At 36.3% G+C, this 23,700-nt stretch overlaps 1 protein-coding gene across 1 annotated transcript in view; it reads left to right on the top strand.

Annotated features, from left to right (window-relative positions):
* exoc2 (exocyst complex component 2) overlaps nt 1-23,333 on the top strand; it is a 37,903-nt gene extending 14,570 nt beyond the window's left edge. Inside the window, exons 11-28 of the mRNA XM_073816373.1 lie at nt 468-586; nt 1,424-1,528; nt 2,510-2,634; nt 2,734-2,802; nt 3,422-3,579; nt 5,500-5,621; nt 6,315-6,376; nt 6,474-6,554; nt 6,643-6,702; nt 6,793-6,854; nt 8,132-8,198; nt 9,840-9,956; nt 12,030-12,171; nt 17,696-17,751; nt 18,021-18,143; nt 18,251-18,312; nt 18,427-18,486; nt 22,992-23,333. Of these exons, the coding sequence (XP_073672474.1) occupies nt 468-586; nt 1,424-1,528; nt 2,510-2,634; nt 2,734-2,802; nt 3,422-3,579; nt 5,500-5,621; nt 6,315-6,376; nt 6,474-6,554; nt 6,643-6,702; nt 6,793-6,854; nt 8,132-8,198; nt 9,840-9,956; nt 12,030-12,171; nt 17,696-17,751; nt 18,021-18,143; nt 18,251-18,312; nt 18,427-18,486; nt 22,992-23,085 (1,684 nt within the window). The 3' untranslated portion in view covers nt 23,086-23,333. The remainder of the gene's footprint in view (nt 1-467; nt 587-1,423; nt 1,529-2,509; nt 2,635-2,733; nt 2,803-3,421; nt 3,580-5,499; nt 5,622-6,314; nt 6,377-6,473; nt 6,555-6,642; nt 6,703-6,792; nt 6,855-8,131; nt 8,199-9,839; nt 9,957-12,029; nt 12,172-17,695; nt 17,752-18,020; nt 18,144-18,250; nt 18,313-18,426; nt 18,487-22,991) is intronic.
* Nucleotides 23,334-23,700: the final 367 nt, after the last annotated feature.

Below are 23,700 nucleotides of genomic sequence, written 5' to 3'. Positions count from 1 at the left end.
CATTTATTTGATCAAAAACTGTATATGGTAAAAACAGTTGCAATGAGAAATACTATTACTACTATTTTGTTGTTGTTATTTTTGAATATATTTTTAAATCTTATTTATGTGATGGCAAAGCTACATCCTTCAGAAGTCATTTTAATATACTGATTTAGTGCTCAAGAAGCATTTCTCATTATTATCACTGTTAAAACTATATTTTTGTGGAAACCATGTTACGTTTTTTTCAAGGTTCTTTGATGAATAGAAAGTTTATAAGCATTTATTTGAGAGAGAATTTTTTAACAGACTTTTCTGTCACTTTTGACCCCAAGCCTTTCAACGGTAGTGTAAATATTTTATATTTAATTATTTATTTTAAGTAATTACATTCCCCTTATTGTGAGAGGGGTTTAAGGGGGTCCTGACAAGGACGTAATTATATTGATCTAACAATTCTGTTTTTTTTTGTTTTTTTTACTTAGATATCTCTCGGATCTACATGCTCCGGGTGACCCGGCGTGGCAATGTATAGTCGCTCAACACAAATGGATCCTGCAGCTGATGCAAAACTGTAAAGAAGATTTTATCAAAGAGCAGAAAGGTATACACACATGCAGATAGTTTGAAATAAATTGATGGCTCCTCTACAGCTCCGAAGAGTGAAAGCAGTGTGTGTGTTCTGCCCTGTGTGTGTGTTTAGATAGAGAGCAGTCCGTGTGTGGTCTGGTCATGACCCTATAGAGAACAGGAAGTCCACAGAGCTCTATAGTGTGGCAGAGCTGAGGGGGGGGGGGGGTTTGATGTAGAGAGAGACAGACATCGGGGAATACAAGAGGAGAGAGGAGCATAGATAAACACAGGAGATGATTGGACACCTGGATCAACACCGGCTCTCATTTTTTATCAAAAGAAAGAGAGCGTAAACGTCCAAGTGGTTGTCTGGTATACATCTTTATCTGTGAGAGAGAAACATGACATGTGTACACTATGTGGACATATTGAGTGTTTCAGACTGTATCAACAATTTAATCAAGACTGAGGAAGAGCCTTAAGAAAGATCTTTAGTGCCATCTTCTGTCAGAGAAGAGCTACTGCACTATTGAGTCTTACCACAGGGCGATTGTCCTATGATAAGTATTTTGAAAATAAGTTAAAAGCATTCGCCTCATGATTTGCACTCAAATCACAAAAATAAGAAGAAAAAAAACAGTACGGCATTATCTATATCAGTGTTTTCTTATAAGCAAGGCTTAAATATGCCTTCATCAACATCAGACCAAAAATGTTTCTTTTAATTTGATCATGACTTGTCACACTAGATTGACTGATATATCATCAGTGTGATGGGTTAACTGAAACTCTCTATTTTTTTTAGAGGTGATTCATGGTTAAATGCTGATGTATGTGGATGAACATTCATTTTGTCTCTTTGTGTCAGTGGGTGGTGTCAGTTTAGAGATGGATCGGTCCTCAGCTTTGAACAGGATCAGCCTCTCAGCTCCAGTGAAGAGAGGAGGCAGCTTCCAGACACCTAAAGATGACTGTGAGTACAGTAACATGCTCTACACTATTTTTTGAAAAATTAAATTATTTCTGAGGAATCAAGTGATCTATTTTAAGATAATTTATTTCTGTGATGCAAAGCTAAATTTTCATCAGCCATTACTCCAGTCTTCAGTGTCACACAGTCCTTTAGAAATCATTGCAATATGCTGATTTATTATCAATGTTGGAAACATCTGTGCTGCTTAATATTTTTTGAAACTTGTGATTCTTTTTTTCAGGATTCTTTGATGAAAAAAAAGTTTTAAAGAACAGCATTTGTTAAAAATAGAAATTCTAAGAATGTAAATCTTTACAATCACTTTTTTATCCATTTAACAATAATCTTTGGTGTATAAAAGTATACATTTCTTTCAAAGAAAGAAAGAAAAAATTACTGGCCCCAAACTTCGAATGGTAGGGTATGTTGTTACAAAAGATTTCTATTTTAAATAAATTCTGTTCTTTTTAACATTTTATTCATCAAAAAAATCTTCCAAAAACAGGTTCCAAAAAATGTTTAGCATCACAACTGTTTCCAGCATTGATAACATAAATCAGAATCTTACAATGATTTCTGAAGGATCATGTGACATTTAAGACTAGAGTAAAAATGCTGAAAATTCAGCTTTGCATCACAGGAATAAATTCTATTTTAAAATACCACTATTTTAAATTGCAATAATTTTCTGTATTTTTAATCAAATAAACAGCCTTGATGAGCAGAAAAGACTTCTTTAAAAACATTTGAACAGCAGTGTATATCTATATAAAATTATGGGAAATGTTCTGATTTGCTGTGATTTTGTTGCTTTGGACTGAATTTCGCTTTCAGTTAAGTCAAAAATGATTTGAGGTTTAAAACTGCGCTTAGTTAGGATGAGTTGTTGAAACTCGTAGAAAACCAATTCTCATCCATTTTTATTTCAGAAGCTGAATGCCGTTATCTTTGTAACATTATGTTATACACATATTTTCTCAGCGTGGCACTATAAGAGCCCTCAGCAGGTCAGGTTTGTGGAGAAGCTCTCAGACGTGGTCATTAGCCAGCTACCGAACTTCTGGAAACTCTGGATCTCTTACGTCAACGGCAGCCTGTTCAGTGAGGTAGATATTACACATGGACAAATATACTCTGGAGTGTTAGAAACAATGGCTAGTATAATCATGTTTTGATTACAACACGCACTTTGTTGTCTTGAACAGACAGGAGAGAAATCTGGTCAGGTGGAGAAGTTAAAGAAGAATGCGCGACAAAGACAGAATGACTTTAAGGTCAGTAAAGCAGCTGCAATGGTTTTGTGCTTGAAGGGTGTGAGCATGAGCCACTACAGTTTAAGACTAGTGATGCACCAAAATTTCTGAAACTGAAAATATTAGGCCCAAAAATTAATTTTCAGTTTCATCTGAAACTGTTTAGAGGGCCGAATTGACTGAAACTGTGATGTTCAATCTGTGTTTTTTCTATGGAATGTTTTGACTGTGTCAGTGTGTGTTTCATGCACACAATAGGTGAACATGTCGGCTGTGTGGACGCTAGGGCTGGGTTGACAATAAAAAAATAGAAAAATAGACTTGTTTTTAATTGTTTTTTTATTTTGATGAACCAAGATCCAAGAATTAACATCATGTTACAGTTACAGTTGATACAGTCACCATTTAAATATTTATATTTCAACAACAAATTTGAGTAAAAACATCATATTTTTACAGATTTGATATACAAATCACCTTTTGTGCAATTTAAATGTTTATATACAACTCTTTTAGCTTTTTTACCATTTAAGCTCTTTTTGGTTTTTAAATACATTTTAATAATTAATTGATAATTAAATAAACATTATTTTGGCTGTTTTCTCTGATTAATGGGTTTGGCACATTTGATTGCGTTTAGGGCATGATTGAGGAGGTGACCCGTCGTTTGGTGCAATTGGTTCGAGGAGCTCTGTTACCCTCCTCACTTACTGAGCAGCAGCTGAGGCAGTATGGAGGCTGGGACACCAAGACCCCTCTCAGTGGTACCTGGCTCACTCAGGTCATCCACACCGTCAGGTATGTGTGTGAGATTGTAGTAGAAATTTAGGAATTCGTAATGTGTCAAAATAATTTCATGGCCAAAAACAACTTTGCTAATTGCATACTCTTCTGTAGACTTAAAGGGGTAGTTCACCCAAAAATGAAAATGCTGTCATTAATTACTCACCCTTATGTCGTTCCAAAACTGTAAGACCTTCATTCTTCAGAACACAAATTGAGATATTTTTGATGCTTTCCAAGCTTTCTAACCCTGCATAGACCGTAATGGTAGTACCCAGAAATGTTTAAGACCCAGAAAGGTAGTAAGGACATTGATAAAATAGTCCATGTGACATCAGTGGTTCAACCATAATTTTATGAAGAAGAATACTTTTTGAGCGCAACCCCCTCCCCCCCACCCCCAAAATAATGACTTTATTCAATTATTTCTTCTCTCCCGGGACAATCTTCTGCCATTATCGAGAGTACCGCGATGCATGCGTGTGATGCTGCTGACGTAGTACTCTTAAAGGAGTAGTTCACTTCCAGAACAAAACATTTTCAGATAATGTACTCACCCCCTTGTCATTCAAGATGATCATGTCTTTCTTTCTTCAGTCGTAAAGAAATAGTTTTTTGAGGAAAACATTTCAGCATTTTTCTCCATGTAATGGACTTATATGGTGCCCCCTAGTTTGAAATTCCAACTTGCAGTTTAAGTGCAGCTTCAAAGCGCTCTAAACAATCCCAGCCAAGGAAAAAGATTCTTATCTAGTGAAACAACTGATTATTTTCTAAAAAAATAAAAATAAAAAATACAATTTATATACTTTTTAACCTTAAATGCTGAACTCTGTGTATTCCGGTTCATGACAGTTAGGGTATGTCGAAAAACTCCCATCTAATTTTCTCCTCTTTCAAAATCATCCTACATCGCTGTTTTACCTTTTTTTCTAAAGGGTGTTTGACCTTCTTTGCACGTTCACTTTGTAAACACTGGATCGGTACTTCTGTAGCGATGTAGGATGATTTTGAAGTTGGAGGAGAAAATGAGATGGGAGTTTTTCAACATACCCCAACTGTCTTGAACCGGACGCATGCACAGCACAGAGCTAGACAAGATGAACGTTTGGGGTTAAAAAGTTTATAAATTGTAATTTATTTATTTTTTTTTTAGAAAATAACCGATTGTTTCACTAAATAAGACCCTTTTTCCTTGGCTGGGATTGTTTAGAGCCCTTTGAAGCTGCACTTAAACTGCATTTTGGAATTTAAAATTATGGGGCAACATAGAAGTCGTTTATATGGAGAAAAATCCTAAAATGTTTTCCTGATCGTTTTGCTAGATAAGACCCTTTTTCCTTGTCTGGGATCGTTTAGAGCCCTTTGAAGCTGCATTTAAACTGCATTTTGGAAGTTCAAACTCGAGGGCACCATAGAAGTCCATTATATGGAGGGAAATTCTGAAATGTTTTCCTCAAAAAACTTAATTTCTTTACGACTGAAGAAAGAAAGACATGAACATCTCGAAAGACAAGGGGGTAAGTACATTATCTGTAATTTTTTTTTCTGGAAGTGAACTACTCCTTTAATAATGGCGGAGGACTATCCCATCATCAAAAATATCTTAATTTGTGTTCCAAAGATGAACAAAGGTCTTACGGGTTTGAAGCAACATAAGGGTGAGTAATTAATGACAGAATCTAAATCCCTTTAATATTGCGCAGAAGAAAGGGGTAAGGGTTGAGTAAATAATGGTACAGTTTTCTTTTTTAGGTAAATTACCCTTTTATGCAAGTTTGTTGTACTGTTTCATATTTTTCATGTCGATGTGAAACGTAAAACTTCTTTTTTTTTTTTTTTAGTTTTCATGATCATTTACATAGATCCATCAAAACCAGGATCATTGCATTTTATTGTATTTTCATATGAAGCTCATTTGATTCTCTCTCTTAGGTTAAGTCATGAAGCTCTGTCAGCTTTAGAGATTCCTAATGACCTGCTGCAGGTGATTCAAGATTTACTGCAGGACCTGCGTGTGCACTGCCTGCTCACCACATTACAGCACACTGAAGAGGGTAAAACTACACATTAACTGAACTTTTGCTAACGTTTTCAGTTCAGGCAAACATTGGCATATGAGATCGTTGAACTGTTATACAGAATATTTGCTTAATATGCCTTGTAGATAAGTTTATTAGCGAACACTGATCATCTCAAGATGGACTGGCTGATATAAGTCTTTCACTAATGTTGCTTGCTCCAGATGAAACAATAGAGGGAGCTCTAGAGCTCTCAACTAAATTGGATTTGCAAGTTCAGTATAAACAGCACATTAATCATTATAGGGTTTTACCAAAACAGCTCTAGTGAAATAAATTTTTATTCACAGAATTAACCATAGATTTATTGGCAAAAACACTACCTAGTTAGCATCTGAACAGTATACATTTTTAGTTGTTTGGATAATTTCAAAACATCACAAAATTGCACAGAAATCCCTGCATCTTCTTTTTTAGCAAAACATTCAGTTAAATTCTGCTGTCTATCACTTTTTTAAATATGTATATATATTGGGATGTTTTATAGTTGTTTTTTACTGTACATATTTGACTTTTTTTGTTAAAACTAATAGCCAAGTACTTTTTCAAAAGACTAGCTTTCCCAGTTACAGCAGTTTCCTTAATACTGAGGTAGATTGAATTAGATAAATGTGTAATGTATTTTTTGTTATTGATTATTTAATATTGATTAAACTTTATGTTGTTTAGACGTAAAGAGACTTGCAGAAAAAGAAGACTGGGTTGTGGACAATGAAGGAATCACGTCACTGGTACATGTTTTATACTTTCATTGAATTTTATCTAATTTATTACAATCCAAAAGCCTGAAAATTAAAAACTTATGGATAAATGGTGTGTCTGTTTCAGCCGGCCCAATTTGAGCAGTGTATGGTTCAGATGCTGCAGTCTCTGAAGGAGCCCATGGAATGTAAACCTGGAGAGATCAATGTACAAATATTCACACAACACTAATTTTCTGTTCTTCCACTGAAGATTATATGAAGAGAAAATAATTATGTATGTCTTTTTCCCTCAGATCTTAAATCTGGATGTGGTTCAAGACAAAGCTTGTGAACAGTGTGTTTCTATCATGAAGGTACTGTATGCTGTTGTCTGTGTATGTTGTGTTTTGTGAAAAATAATTTGTGCTGAATAAAAGGAATTTACATGTCTCTGCTTGTTTTAGGTCTTTATTAAATGCCTCGAACAGCTCAGCACCAAGACTGATGGAGACATCGACACCTCTCAGTGAGTTTTATTTTATATAAAGTTTATGTATGATTCCTACATATTAGTTGATTCCTCACTAAGCCATGTATACAGTTGAAGTCAAAAGTTTACATACACCTTGCAGAATCTGCAAAATGTTAATTATTTTACCAAAATAAGAGGGATTGTACAAAATGCATGTTATTTTTTATTTAGTGCTGACCTGAATAAGACATTTCACATAAAAGACGTTTACATAAAGTCCACAAGAGAAAATAATAGCTAAATTTATAAATATGACCCCGTTCAGAAGTTTACGTACACTTGATTCTTAATACTGTGCTGTTACCTAAATGATCCACAGCTGTTTTTTTTTTTTTTTTTTTGTTTAGTGATAGTTGTTCATGAGTCCCTTTGTCCTGAACAGTTAAACTTCCTGCTTTTCTTCAAAAAAAAAAAAAAAAAATCATTCAGGTCCTACAAATTTTTTGGGTTTTCTGCATTTTTGAACCCTTTCCAACAATGACTGTATGATTTTGAGATCTATCTTTTCACACTGAGGACAACTGAGGGACTCGTATGCAACTATTACAGAAGGAAATAGAAGGAAAAACAATGCATTAAGAGCCAGGGGGTGAAAACTTTTTGAATTTAAAGATCAGGGTAAATTTAACTTATTTTGTCTTTTGAGAAACATGTGAGTATCTGCTGTAGCTTGTGAAGGGCAGTACTAAATGACAAAAATGTGATATTTAGGCAGAATAAGAGAAATGTACACATCCTCATTCCATTCAAAAGTTTACACCCCTGGCTCTTAATGCATTGTGTTTCCTTCTGAAGCATCAGTGAGCATTTGAACCTTCTGTAATAGTTGCATATGAGTCCCTCAGTTGTCCTGTGAAAGATGGATCTCAAAATCATACAGTCATTGTTAGTAAGGGTTGATTGCACAAAAATGCTGAAGCGGGCAGTTTAACTGTTCAGGACAAACAAGGGACTCATGAACTATCACTAAACCAAAAAATAAAAACAGCTTTGAATCATTCAGGTAACAACACAGTATTAAGAATCAAGCATTTGTAAACTTTTGAACCGGGTCATTTTTAAAAATTCACCTCGTCTTTTATGTAGAATATCTTATTTAGATCAGTACTAAATATAAAAAAATAACATGCATTTTGTATGATCCTTCTTATTTTGGTAAAATAATTACCTTTTTCCAGTTTCTGCAAAGTGTATGTAAACTTTTGACTTCTTCAAGTGTATAATGTTTAGGTTTACAGTGTGAGTACAATATCAAGGTCTTTCTCTTTCAGTTTGTCCGTGGACCTGGCCTCACCTGATCTTTTTAAGAACATCCAAGAAGACTTCAGTTCAAAACCAGTAAGGCCATTTCCCCCTCCCATTCTGATTTCCAACTTTGTCCGTGTTTCATCTCATCTTTCTGTCTATTCGCAACAATAATGCATATTTAAATGTTTACTGCGCTATAAAATACATACAGATAATTTCATTAATTCATATAAAATAAATTTGAATTGTGGCCTAGCAGTTAGTACATCAAGCTGTGGTGCTCATATAGAAGATAAGATTTGAATGTGGCTGCATCAAGTACTCATTTCATTCCTCCTCCTTCACTTTTTGTTAATCCACTTTCACTGTCAAAAAATGGTCTCATAAAATGTATGTGTGGACTATGTGGTATTTTTTTCACAGTAAATGCAGAGGTGGATGTCACTGTATGTGACAGGATATTTGAATACAGAGAATAGGAAGTGAATGCAGATAACAGCTGCCTTCACGCTACTCAGACATGTTCAGCTCCTCACCTTATTTCAAATCATTTGTCACTGACTGAAATCCAAATAACACTGTGTCGATGTGTAGTATCAGAACCACAGAGTGTCAGTGTTACTGAAAGCTGAAACCCTGATAGATAAAAAGAGTGAAAAAAGAGAGGGAGAGAAACCAGGTAATGAGGCCGTGTGTTTAAACGAAACCTCATTGATTGAAGATATTCAGAGACCTCAAGTAACCTTGAAGTACTTCCTCCCTTCATTTAATCCCCTCTTCTGTGCATATACAGTAATGTGTGTGTGCACATGTGCTTGAGTAAAAGTATAAACCACATGAATAGAGTTTACAGTAACCCCAAAACATATTTGTGATGCTTAAGTTAGATTTAAAATGGTCTTATGGCTTTGCTTCAGATTGAAAATATCAAAGTAAACTGGCATCTGCAAAAGAAATCATGCTAGACATATCTAACTGGTCTGAAGGGGTTTTTTAGTGACCATATAAAGTCAGTTCCCTTAAATTTGCACAGGTGTCCTAGCAGAGCAACCACAGGTATAGTTCATCACATCAATTTAAAACGTGGCATTTTAGCAAAAGTATTTACATTGTATTTCAAATAAAAGCCATTTGGTTAAATATTTTAGTTATAAAGTGCACAAAATGGATGCTTTTCTGTTTTTGTTTTGGGTTTTTCTTCGAATACCTTGTGGGCCACTGCTATTTTTTGTTATTTATTAGTTCTAAAGAACCCTTTTCCTGAGAAAACATCCTGTGTTCCGTTATGGATGCCTTTGTCACACTTTCCATCTGCAACACAGCAAACATTCAAACATCACGCACAAGAGTCATGTGTTGTGAAAAACAGCAGTTTTCTCTTCAGAGAGCACAAGGCAGCAGACGCTTACATGGGGTTTCCCCTAGCCTGCTTTGGAAGAGCTGCAGGTTTCCCCTCTATCTCTCTCTTTTTCTCTATTTTACTCTCTCTCCTTCACAGTCTGGTTTATGGTTAAGTAAAGGCACAAACGTACCCAATCATATCTGAAGTAGTATTGCTTCACACACTCTCAGACTATTTCTTGTTCATGTGTTAATAGGATTTTTAAAAATCTCTTATGCTCACCAAGGCGACATTTATTTCATATTATAAAAAGTCATTAATAAAATCTCTCCCTACATATGTTCATTGTAACTGATTCGGCTGTTGTGTGTTTGTTCTGGCCCATGTAGGAGCAACGTCTCCTCATCATCCTCAGTAACTGTCAGTATCTGGAGAGACACACGTTTCTCAACCTGGCTGAGCACCTGGAGAAGAACGGCTTCACCACTGCAGAGAAGATCATCAGGGTACAAATACACATGCACTTCCTTTTTACTCCAGTCCACAGTTGCCATTTATTTCTAAGCGATAACAGATGTGTTTCCAATTGTGGTAATTTATGTGTCTTTTGCTGAAGTGAGAATGACTCACATAGATTGAGGAGAAGCTGAAGGGTTTTTCATGGTGGCATTACAGCACACTCACTCGAGGTGGCTTTTGCGCCTCCCTGCAGAGGAAAGGGTGAAGCCCTGATGAAAGGTTATGGTTGGTCTTTCCAGTAAATGCAGATTGTAGTGAATAAGTGTGTTCGGCTTAAAGATTTGGTGTAGATCATGAGAATGCATTGTATTGCACCTTTCAGAGACATTTAACTCTGAATAAGAGCTTGGTAATTTGTTGGAGAGGTTTAGAAGAGCATCGATTATTGATCATGCATGCATCACTTTTACTTCAAACAAAGCATTTACTCCATTAACCATTAGTAGAGCTTAACTTTATGCATAAATGTAGTAAAGCAGTGCCTCAATGAGAGTGCAGAAAGGGATCCGCCATGTGGTTGATCCACCTACAAGAAACCAGCTTCTCCGAGACCCGGCCTTGATTTAATCGCTGAATTTTAAATCACAGCTTTAGTTTTTAGTATTAAATTCCTTTGTATTTGCTCTGAACTTGTTCTAAAAATTATTGTTCTTCCCCAGAATTATTGACTTGTTTTCCAGTGCAAATATCAAGCGTTCTTAAATGAAGAAACATTTACTCTAAAAGCAAAATTACTTTTTTGAAAAATTGATCAAAAATAAGTGACTTTGTGTAAAACAAGGGCAAAAATATCTGCAAATGAGGAAAGAAAAATACATTTAAATTCAAAATCAATTTTTTCCTTACCCCATTGCCAGATTTTTTTTTTTATATATATATTTTAATACATTTTTCAGGTAGCAAGGTTTGTTATCTTATGTTATTTTGCTTTTCAAGTGATTGTATTAAGCAGTTTAGATATTTTTACTAGTGAAGAAGACAAAAATACTAAGCAAGCACAGAGATAGTTCACCCAAAAATGAAAATTCTGTCATTAATTACTCACCCTCATGTAGTTCCAAACCTGCAAGACCTTCGTTCAGGTGCGGAACACAAATTAAGAAATTTGATGACCCTGCATAGACAGCAACGCAATGCAGAAAGCTAGTAAGGACATTGTTAACATAGTTCATGTGACCTTAGTGGTTCAACCTTAATGTTACGAAGCTATGAGAAAACTTGTGCGCAAAGAAAAGATAATGTCTTTTTTTTTTCTCCAACAATTTCTTCTCTTCCATGTCAGTCTTTGACATGTTCACTAGAGTACCACAACCCATGCGTGTGGTGCTGCTGACGCAGGAGCCGGCATTCTGACACGGAAGAGAAGATATTGTTACTACCTTTCTGGGTCTTGAACGTGTCAGTTGCGTTGCTGTCTATGCAGGGTCAAAAAGATATCAGATTTCATCAAAAAATATCTTAACAACTGTCTTTTGGGTTTGGAATGACATGAGGGTGAGTAATTAGTGACAGAAATTTCATTTTTAAGTGAACTTACCTTTTAAATCAGCTTTAACAGTTTGGACTGTAGATATTTTTTTCCAGGTGCTATGCAAACGCACCAAGGACACTTTAGGAACTGCAACACAATAGAACACTCACAGCACCAAAAAACAAAATTCTTGCAACCATGCATAACATTTAAAATATCACAGCAACAGTTTTGCATTAACAAGGCTTTTTATTTTCTTCAAAAGTCTAGGTAAAAATATGTAACAAGTTAAACTAGTTCTCAGAGAACATTGACAGATGTCCATTTTTGGTGTTTTGCTAAGTTCCCAGAGATTTTGTCCCTTGTTGAGATGGTGCTTTCCATTTTGGTTTTTTAAGGACTTCCCTAAAGTTCAGCACACATCAGAATGATGGACATGCATGAGTGGTCTCTACTCATTCTGCAAGAAGTGTGTGACAGTGTGATGTTAATGGTTTATTAAGGTCGCTTGCACTATTGGTTTTGAGGAGAGAAATCTTGTATGGTCTGTGGGTTGTTATTAAACTGATTGCATGTTCATGTTCTTTAGGTCAGCATAGAGGCATTGAGACGGCTGGATGAATATCTGTTTGAGACGTACATTGAGAAAAAATCTGATCCAATCGTCGGCTCTCTGGAGCCTGGCATCTATGCCGGATACTTTGACTGGAAGGACTGCCTGCCACCTACAGGTAACACACCTCAGTATGTTGAAAACACTGTGGACGTTTCTAGAAGACACTGGCTATGTTTCCATCCAAAATGCGTATTAAATTTATGCGCAAAACTGGAACATCGCATAAAACATTTGCGCATAAAGCACGGTTTCCATCCAACGGGAAAAAGAAAACAAAATCAAAAACTTCCTGATAAACCTGCAGTAAGTATCACTAAAAAAAATAGGAAAAGTCATGAAAATAATAATTTTCAGATTTCCCCACCGACGTGTGAGAACACGGGCAGTACCGGTATCACCGAGGGAAAGGATTGAGGGATAGTTTTCTCTCGTTTTTTAAAAGCTTGTAAATGTCCATAAGCATTTTACTTTTACTTTCGACTTAACGGCAATTCAGTGTCAGTTGATTAAATGGACAACAACAAAACAGTACGGCAAACTCAGTCTATTGTAAACATATAATTATTAATTTATTAACAAAAATAACTGTTAAATAACTTCCACAAAGTTTAATTATAAAAATAGGCCTGCTGAAAATCAGCAAACACGTTGAAAACAAATAAATAAGAAAGAAAAGTTCTTCTAGTGAGATTCCAAATTCACCTTAGATAAACGAAAACAGTCAACAGGCCTTTTTAAAATCCAAAATACTTTTAAAACAGGGGGCTCACTTCACTCCTCATGTGATGAATGAAATCGCACTCATGCCGCTGATGCGACTGTTGTAAGGCACACTGCCTTGAGCGGCCCGTTCAGTTTTTAATTGCACTGTTTGTTCTCTAACTGAACTAAATGATTTTTATTACTATAAAATGATCAAAACGTCGGCAGGGCCGGTGCCGTGGTGGGCAAGTGACGAAACCGCTGAAGGGAACTTTTCAGAACAACCAAAACAACATTTCTGATGCTGTGCAACAAGATGGGTCCGCTGGTTAGTCAAGTTATCCCATCCCGTCGTGCAAAGTCACATGACTTTTTTAATGCGCATGGAGGAATTTATTCGGTAAAAGTGTTTCCATTGTAGTTTATGTGCATTTTTTCTTATCGCATAAAAAATGTTATCCTACTTAGTTGTGCGCATAAGTTTTTTATGCGCATTTTCAGAATTTATGCGCATCTTAGCGTTTCCATTCAGAGATTTATGCGATATTCCAAAATGCGCATAAAAATAGGTGGATGGAAACATAGCTACTGTCTGTTTGAAACAATCACCGTGGAGATGATACTAATAGAGAAAGATCCGCAAACACTTTTGCTAGCCTTGAATCTGCAGTTTTCAGTCTGCAGTCATTGCTTTCATTCCAGTTTCAGTGTGTGTCTATATTTAGCATGATTGTGTCTGTTGGTGCATGCTTTACTAAATGCTATTGGTTATGTGAATCATTTGTGAACTTGCTTGCACTTCCTGCTTCTGAGACATTATAAGAAGACCTTATTGAACTGTGTAAAACCAACCTAGTTATCTTCACCACTGCCCTGATTTAGCTCCCAGTCAGTTTGAAAAATCATCATCTTTAGCTCAAAAATAGACAAAAAATATATTATTACACATTAATGTACACTAGCATGTAAAAATGTGGGATCAGTAAGATTTTTTTAATACTTTTATTCAGCAAGGATGCATTATATTGTTCAAACTAACAGTAGCCAGGTTTCCATCTAAAGTTGCAAATTTAACTTTGGAATTGGAATTCCAATAAATTGGAATTTTACGTAAAACGTTTGCGAATAAGTACCGTTTTAGTCCAAAAAGTCAAAGAGAACAAAATTGTCACTTCCTGATAAGCTGGCACTAAATATCACTAAAAAAGTAAAAGATAATGAATATAATAATTTTCATATATAATACATTAATAATATAATAATTTTCATATATAATAAATTATTTGTGGCTCAGAGATCAGATGAAATACAATAAATGCGGTCACTGCTTTCGGAGACGGATGCCAGCTGTGTGGGAACGCAGTCTTGTAAGACAGTTCTGGGAGGCAGTTATACAGAAATACTTTGACAACAGACTTTGCTCAGACATTTCAGAATGACCAAAACATTTCAAATGCTGTGCAATGAGTTAGTTCGCTGGTTAGTCAAGTTATTTCGTCCTATAGCGCAAAGTCACTTTTTTTTACTTTTTTTGAAGCATTTATTTACAAAATGCATTTCCATCTCCCATTAGTCACGTTAACCCTTTTTTTGCACAATTCAAACACCACCTCAAGTCAGCGTAAAATATTTTTTTGTGATGTAAGGGATTTTTATTTTCAAATTTTGTCATGATGGAAACTTTCAGTGAGGGGAAAAATATTTTTGATCCCCTGCTGATTTTGTACGTTTGTCCACTGACAAAGAAATGATAATTCAATGGTAGGTTTATTTGAACAGTAAGAGACAGAATAACAACAAAAAATCCAGAAAAATGCATTTCAAAAAAGTTATTCATTGATTTGTATTTTAATGAGTGAAATGGCCTAATGGTTAAAGAGTCGGACTTGTAACCCAAAGTTTGTGGGTTCGAGTCTCAGGTCCGGCAGGAATTGTAGATGGGGAGAGTGAATGATCTTAATACAACGACTGAGGTGAGTCCCTTGAGCAAGGGAAGCAGTGAAGACACCTGAACCCCCAACTGTTCCCCAGGCTGTCCACTGCTGGTGTTCACAGTGTGTGTGTGTTCACTTTAGTGTGTGTGCATTTGGATGGGTTAAATGCAGAGCACAAATTCCGAGTATGGGTCACCATACTTGGCTACACGTCTTTTCCTTTCCTTTCCTTCCTCTAAGTCATTAAGGTTTCGAGGCTGACGTTTGGCAACTCGAACCCTTACCTCCCTCCACTTATTTTCTATGGGATTAAGATCTGGAGACTGGCTAGGCCACTCCAGAACCTTAATGTGCTTTTTCTTGAGCCACTTCTTTGTTGCCTTGGCCGTGTGTTTTGAGTCATTGTCATGCTGGAATACCTATCCATGACCCATTTTTAATGTCCTGGCTGAGAGAAGCAGATTCTCAGCCAAGATTTGACCGTACGTAGCCACGTCCATGGTCCCTTTGATGCAGTGCAGTTGTCCTGTCCTCTTAGCAGAAAAACACCCCCAAAAAATAATGTTTCCATCTCCATGTTTGATGGTGGGGATGGTGTTCTTGGGGTCACAGGCAGGATTCCTCCTCCTCCAAACATGGCAAGTTGAGTTGATGCCAAAGAGCTAAATTTTGGTCTCATCTGACCACAACACTTTCACCAGGTTCTCCTCTGAATCATTCAGATGTTCATTAGCAAACTTCAGACGGGCCTGTACATGTGCTTTCTTGAGCAGGGGGACCTTGTGGGCGCTGCGGGATTTCAGTCCTTCGTGGCATAGTGTGTTACCAATTGTTTTCTTGGTGACTATGGTCCCAGCTGCCTTGAGATCATTGACAAGATCCTCCTGTGTAGTTCTGGGCTGAGTCCTCATCGTTCTCATTAATATTGAAACTCCACGAGGTGAGATCTTGCATGGAGCTCCAGACCGAATGAGATTGACAGTTATTTTGTGTTTCTTCCATTTGCGAATAATTGCACCAACTGTTGCCTCCTTCTCACCAAGCTCCTTGGCGATGGTCTTGTAGCCGATTTCAGCTTTGTGTAGGTCTACAATCTTGTCCCTGACATCCTTGGACAGCTCTTTGGTTTTGGCCATGGTGGAGAGTTTGGAATCCGATTGATTGATTGCTTCTGTGGACAGGTGTCTTTTATACAGGTAACAAGCTGAGATTAGGAGCACTCCCTTTAAGAAAGTGCTCCTAATCTCAGCTCCTTACCTGTAAAAAAGTCACATGGGAGCCAGAAATCTTGCTGATTGATAAGGGATCAAATACTCATTTCACTCATTAAAATGCAAATCAATTTATTCCTTTTTTGAAATGTGTTTTTCTGAATGTTTTTTGTTGTTATTCTGTCTCTCACTTTTCAAATAAACCTACCATTAAAATTGTAGACTGATCTTTTTTTTTTTTTTGTCAGTGGGCAAACGTACAAAAGATATTCCTTCACTGTTGACATGTTGCAAAAGATTTATGTTTCAAATAAATAATAGCTTTTCATGGCAATTTCATCGCAGAACCCTGAAAAAAGTATCACATTTTTCACAAAATATTAAGCAGCACAAGTGTTTTCAATTAAACTGTTTCTTGAGCACTAAATCACCATAACACAGCAGAATACAGCTACTTTAAGTTGTAATCATTTTTAACAATATTACAGGTTTTTTTGGCAAGTAAATAAAATAAAAAACAAATTAAAAAAAGACCTCTTTTAAAAACATAAAAAAAAATCTTACTGACCCCAAACTTTAAAACTGTAGTAAATAATATAATAATTAGGGGTGGGCATAGATTAATTTTTTTAATCTAGATTAATCTAGATTAAAATGGCTAATTTGAATTCTGATGAAGGCATTCAGAATATGTGTGCTACCCAAATAATGACTAAAAGTAAGTCTTCGAGAACGGGCCAGGTGGCGCATTAGATCAGGTGCTCATCTCCTGTTTCCAAAATGCATCACAAACTGCTTGACAATTGCATTTACAACATAATTACCTATACAAACTTGTGTAACCAAGTACTTATGCGTAAAAGGCTGCACGACGTGCGTGTTGCCGTTAAATACAATCAATCCGGGCATGGATTTCTGCGTGCATAGTCTTCCATTAAACTGCGTTGCTTTTAGAAGCGTCAATTCAGTTGTTGAATATAGTTTAATGTCTTTATTTCGGGATTATCAAAGTAAATTATAACTCACGTGCCCCAGTAAAAAGGGTCTAGCAACGCACCTGCCCTGAAGCGGCTTCATAGCTGCATCCATATTTGCACGTCTCATTGATGTGGTAATTTCACAGAAGTTGAAGACTCGTTCTCGCCCCCTACAGTGCAATTCGACTAGGTATATGTTATCCGCGCTAAAATATCAAGGTGAAAGTCATCATATCTTGCGTAGTTTAGACCCAGCTCCCAACCAACTTTGAGAATAGATTAACGGCGATATTTTTTTATCGCCCGATAAGAGTCTCACGTTAACGCAGCACGTTAACGCCGATAACGGCCCACCACTAATAATAATATAAGATTTGTTCTTCATTAAAAATCATGTGAATTACATTATTAAAAATCGCACGCTATTTGATTAAAGTGTCTAATAGTTGTGGATGTCAAATGCGTAGAGAACCAGGAAGTGATTACTTTAACAGTGCAATGAAAAAGTAAACATCAAAAAAAATTAATATAAAAAAAAGTTACATTTTGAGATGTTAAATATGACGATTTTGCTTGATCTCAGTATAGAGGAAAAATCCTTTTGCACCCAAAAATGTGTTAGATTCAATTGTAAAATTTCTGACAACTAGGCAAAACTTTGTCATACTTGTGAAGTGAAGCTGATAAGATTTTCCACTCACCTTCTACATTTTGGATGGTTCCTTACCCCCCTGTTTAAAACGTTCTTGAATCTTAAAAAGCAAGAGCATGACTAATTAACCTTTTCTTATTCCCTTTCTCTCTTTCTGACTCAGGTGTGAGGAGTTATTTGAAGGAGGCTTTGGTCAGCATTATCTCTGTTCATGCTGAGGTGAGATACTCAAACCTAAAACCATCTCTGGTTTAAATGATGACATCTTACACCTTAAGAATGGCACATTTTCTGTTTCAAAATCTTGTGAACTACTTATATAGACAGCATAAAAGCTAGGTGCACTGTCAATCTAAAAAGTAGGCAGCAGTAGTTTCATTATAAAGTTCCTTGTTTTGGCTAAATTCTAAGAATCCCAGAATTTTATGCGACAAGCTAATAGTTGGTTAATAAACAAAGTCTCAAAGATTCTCCGTTTGCTCTTTCAGGTTTTCACGGTTTCCAAGGAGCTGGTTTCTCGCATTTTATCAAAGATCATTGAGGCTGTAGCTGAAGAAATGAGCCGTCTGATGCAGTGTGTGTCCTCTTTTAGTAAAAATGGTGCACTTCAGGTACAAGTCATCTCTTTTATACACTTATCAGGACAGTTAGCGTTTGATCTTAAGGTGTTGAAATCCACATCATTCTTTTTCACCACCATTAATATTTCTCTCTCCAGGCACGTCTGGAAATCTGTTCACTGCGAGACGCTGTAGACCCATACCTCACATCAGAAAGTCGGTAAGACATAAACGCATTCAACGCAGATGTCTTAATACAAATAAAACCACTAAGCGGTAGTATGATAATGTGGGTGTGTGATGTTGTCTCATATGTGTCTCTCCTGTGTCTCAGCACTAGTTTTAAACAGGCTTTGGAAGCTCTACCACAGCTACAGAGTGGAGCTGACAAGAAGTAAGTTTTCAAAGTTACATTTGGAAGTTTCAGTCAAATACACTACTAGTCAAAAGTTTTTGAACAGTAATATTTTTTAATGTTTTTAAAGAATCTCTTCTGCTCACCAAGACTGCATTTATTTGATCCAAAGTACAGCAAAAACAATACAGTTTTAAAATAACTGTTTTCTATTCAAATACATTTTGAAAATATGCTGATCTGCAACAATTTTTTTAATGATTTTTATCAATATTTTTTTTTTCAAAACAAATTATAGAAATTAATACTTTTACTTAGCAAAGATACTTTAAATTGTTCAAAAGTGATCATAAAGACATTTATAATGTTACAAAAGATTTCTATTTCAGATAAATGCTGTTCCCCAGAACTTTCTATTAATCAAAGTAACAAAAATAATAATAAATGTTTTTTGAGCAGCAAATCAGAATATTAGTGACTTCAAAAGAATCATATGACTGGAGTTATGCTAAAAATTTAGCTTTGAAATCCCAAAAATTACCTTTAAAATATATTCAAATAGAAAAAAAAATTATAAATAAAAATATTTTACAATTTTACTGTACTTTGGATCAAATAAATTCAGGCTTGGTGAGCAGAAGAGACTTCTTTAAAAAACATTAAAAATCTTGCTGTTCACAAACTTTTGACTGGTAGTGTACATGCTGAACGTTACACTGACGAACTCTAACATTTAAACACGTTAGTCATCAGAGATGATGACAATTAGAGCTGAGCTCAAATGTCATGACATGACAAGTCCAAGTGTTCGGTTCACTCATCTTTTAGATGATGGGAACATTTTGGTATTTAAATTAGTCTCGCATGCGATTAATCACTTTGAGGGTGCAAATCAATTCACTGAGCAAGTAATATAAATGACTTTAAAGTATGAAACTGTTAGAACTAGCAGGCAAGCGTGATTTTTACCGTAGTGATTGATTTGCACTTAATGTGGGCTAGACTTGCATGCATCCATTTGAATGGGTTGAACGTTATAAACCAATCAGTAATGTTTTGGATCATATGCCGTCATGTTACGAAATTATACAAAGGATATAATACACTACATAACTTTTAAAAACTGAACAGATATTAAAATACTGGGCATCATACACTTTCTCCCTTTGTAATAGTCACAGAGGGGAAAGCTGGTTGTCATACACTAAGGATATTTGAGGATCATACACTAGCAGACTTTAAAGTTGTTCAGATCACAACAAACTCACGCAGAAATGTTGCTAGGAGACGCATGACAAATGAAAACAATATGTGTTTTAAGATCGGCTCAAAATATCAAACATGTTTCATATCCTCCGACTGGATGGAATCAAAGTTTGCATATGTGACCATCATACACTCCAGGATTTTCTATGAAATCTGTTAACTCAAATCTCCAGACTGGATCTGATATTCGGCGACTAGTGTCAACAACTCGGCAAAATCGGTGCAAAAATCATGTAGTATATTCCGGCCTTAAGTTATAACATTACAGATATAACTGCAGAATTACAAAATTTGCTTAAAATGTTTAGTAATGTTAATAATGTTTATTAATAAACCATATAAATCATAATAACGAGCCTTTAGTTTCCTACATAACCTAATAAGCGGTCAAACGCACAAAAAAAGCTTGCCACAGTGCACCGTCAGATCATAATTACATAATTACACATTCATGATTATGAATGTGTCAGAGAAAAACAGCAAAGAGACTGCATTAACGTTTTAATAATTTATTGATAAACTAGTGCTTTCTTTGTTTTCGGCTTAGGAGATGATGTCGGAAACACTGACTCACCATCTCAATCTAAGAATATTTGTTTTTTATTTGAATTGGTTCATTTAAAAGTAGACATTTTACTCTCTATAGATATATTTTTCATGTCTGTAAGGCAGGTATACACAGAGTTTGGGAGTTTTCTTGGAGGGCAGAAACGAGACAACGGAAAGCGCATCCTGTTTGCTTTCATTATTTAAAAAAGTGCAACGTTTTGTTGTTATTCTGAGTGCACACAAATAAACGTAAAGTCTTTACTGATTTGAAAGATGTATTACTCTTATCTGTATGACCAGAAACAAGCCTCTTCTCATCGACTAACAGTTAATCGACTATTAGGGGGCAACCCTAATTTTTAATGCACTACTGTTTAAAAGTTTGGTTTGTAAATTTTTTGTAATGTTTTTTTTTTTAAAAGAAGTGTCTTATGCTTACCAAACACTGCATTTATTTGATCAAAATACATTTATACTATCCTACATTATAGTACCATCAATACTAACATCAATATATATTTAAAAATAAATAAATGTGATTTATTTCTGACACAAAGCTGAATTTCAGAATTATTACTCCAGTCTTCAGTGTCACATGATCCTTCAGAAATGCAATTCTCAAGAAACATTTCTTATTATTATCATTGTTGAAAACAATTGAGCTGCTTAATGTTTTTTTTTTCTGAAGAATAGAAAGTCTTTACTGTCACTTTTAATCAGTTTAATATGTCCTTGCTTCAAAAATAAGAATTGAACAAATAGTCTTGGTACAGTAGTACTTGTTTGAGTGTAGTGTCTCAAACTTGATTTATTAAAGGGGTCCTATTAAAGTCTTTATTTTGTTTTGGGGGTGCACTAGAACATGCTCCCATGCTTGGTGGTTCAAAAAACGCATTATTTTTCACATAATGTACATTATTACAATAGCTTTCTCCCCCAGCCTGGCACAAATGGCTTGATTTGTTCCGGGTTTGATGAAGGTCCGCTTCCGAAAAACAAAATGTGTTGTGATTGGTTTGCAGTCCCACTGCATTGCAATTGGCAAACAGCTAATGCCGAGTTCAGACTGCACGATTTTCAAAGCAATCGCGTCACAGATGTTTTCACACTGCGTGACTATCTGGGGTAGCATTCCGTCGCTGCTGTGTTCACACTGCACAGTGGATCGGCGACAGGGGCTTTCACACTGCATGACTTTACAATAGGAAGAATCGCCGACAACTTTGTCCCGGTCCGCAAACTACGTCTCGCAACCAAACACACGCGAGAAGTGACATGGAAACAACGTGAGGTCAGGCGTGCAAGTTCCCACGTGAGACTGGGATTATTATAAAAAAAATGGTAGCCCGCAAGACACTTGTCAGACAAATTGCATGTGCACTCATTTGCAGCGAAAAGAAAAGAAGCCAAAGCTATGCTTGTTGATATTGTGGTCTATACCTTCGTAACTCCTCCCCTAATTTCCCGCTGGCCTGGATGTTGCTGTCTAATTGGCTGTAGCTAATCGCAGATCTTATTTTCAGTCAGATCACCTTTCACACGGCATGATTTTGAATCGCCGACAGGTCCGGATATTTAGCATGCCAAATATGTCGGCGATTCTCTCAGATCGCGTCTTTGATAGTTCGCACTGTGTGATTGTCACTCGCGTGAACGAGCACCGATTTGCCTGTGATTTCGGGCATTTGTCGGCGATTTCTCAAAACCTGTCGGCGAGTCAAAATCGGGGCTAAAATCATGCAGTCTGAACTCGGCATTAGACAGCATTTCAGTGCTGCTACTCCCCTTCCCAAAGCAGCGAGTTCCGTGTACAACTGTTAGCGCAAGTTAGATTAAAGTGATTCTAACATTTTAAATATGGATATTTTTCTAATAAAAACACATCGGATCGCTAAAGGAGTCTTTTACAGACCCCTCAAGAGCCGTTTGAGGCACTTTTTATTATGAATCGACATACCAGGATTATTTTTAATATAACTCAGATTGCATTTGTCTGAAATAAAGAAGTATTTACACCTAGGATGCATGGAGGGTGAGTAAATAATAAGCTACAGTATTGTTGGTCCTATCGTCAGCCTGCAAGATCGCGATACATGATATTATCATTATTGTGATAATTTATTTAATTATTTACATGCCCGAAACCAGCTCCAGCATAAGGCTAGTGAAGCTATCTACACTGTAAGATGGATAAATCTCTTACCACACACTACACACATCTACGGCGCGGCTCAGATGCGGCAACTGATGACCGTCACTCTAGTCAATGCTTGTGTTTACATCAGCCATCGCTCCGCATGTGTTTCGACCCTCTACACTGTACACTTTAGTCAATGCTGGCTGAAGCATCCCAGAAGCAGCTGTCCATGCTACATCACTAAGGTTAGGTGAATCTCCCACCTCGTCCCTCCCCACCTCCCAACGATTTAAATTTTCGTAGGCGGGATTTATTTGAATGATATTCTAATGGACCGCGTTGTGACATCATAGCATCCAGAAAACAAACGCTGTAGTCCAAAGTAGCCGTTCGTTGTAGTTCTTGAACAGGGATTTTTAAAAAACGAAATATCTCCCTTTGAAGTGGACTCTTTGTAGAGGTTTTTCATCCCAGACATACACACCACACACTGGCTAAAATTCAAAAAGTGGAAAAGCATAATAGGACCCCTTTAAATTTGCAAATACAGATGTTATTTTTCTAATACATCTTTCTCTTTCTCTTTTCTCAGACTCTTGGAGGAGCAACTGAATAAGTTTAAGAGTAGTATGAAGCTACAACTGAATTGCTTCAAGCCTGCCTCTTTTCAGCCTGTGAAACGATAAGCCTTCACAAAACCCCAACATTTCAACAACACCAATTCTTTGCAACACTAAGACACCATTTCAATCGTAAAAACCATTAAGAACCATTAAAAGTAATTTAGTGCCACTAATATATCCTTTTCTACTTGCTGAATTACAGTTTTGTGAGCATGTAGCAGCCTGTTGTACTGCCTCTTTGTCCACCTTAATGTCCAGATGCACATTAAAAGTAAATCTATCCAAAATAAATCTATGTGCTCTTAAACAGAGTGGGTTTTCTGCAAACGTTACTGTGCAAGACAGTTGCTAGAGTAATTGGCAGGTTTGTGTTTGTGTGTGACAGAGATAGAAACGGCAAGAGTTTGGCTTTTGGTAGTTGAAACTATTAAGTTCTGAAATGACTCTTGTCCTCATTTTTATCAAGAGAGTCGTTTTGTGTTGAAGTCTATTATGACCACACAATTAGCGATTCGTGCACACATCCTGACTAGTGTCAGACAGAAAAACACACACCCTGCCCCACCTCGGCAATGCAGGGGTTATTTGACCTGTCCCAGGAGGAAATGTTCAGTTTGGGAGGTGCCCTTTACTGTAAACTGCTATTAAATACCATCCAAGCCAGCACTGGCATATGGT

This window comes from Garra rufa, chromosome 13, assembly GCF_049309525.1.
Source record: "Garra rufa chromosome 13, GarRuf1.0, whole genome shotgun sequence".
In the NCBI taxonomy this organism is placed as follows: domain Eukaryota; kingdom Metazoa; phylum Chordata; class Actinopteri; order Cypriniformes; family Cyprinidae; genus Garra; species Garra rufa.
The sequence above is the reverse complement of the archived record's forward strand: the minus strand, read 5'-3'. Positions and strand labels throughout refer to the sequence as shown.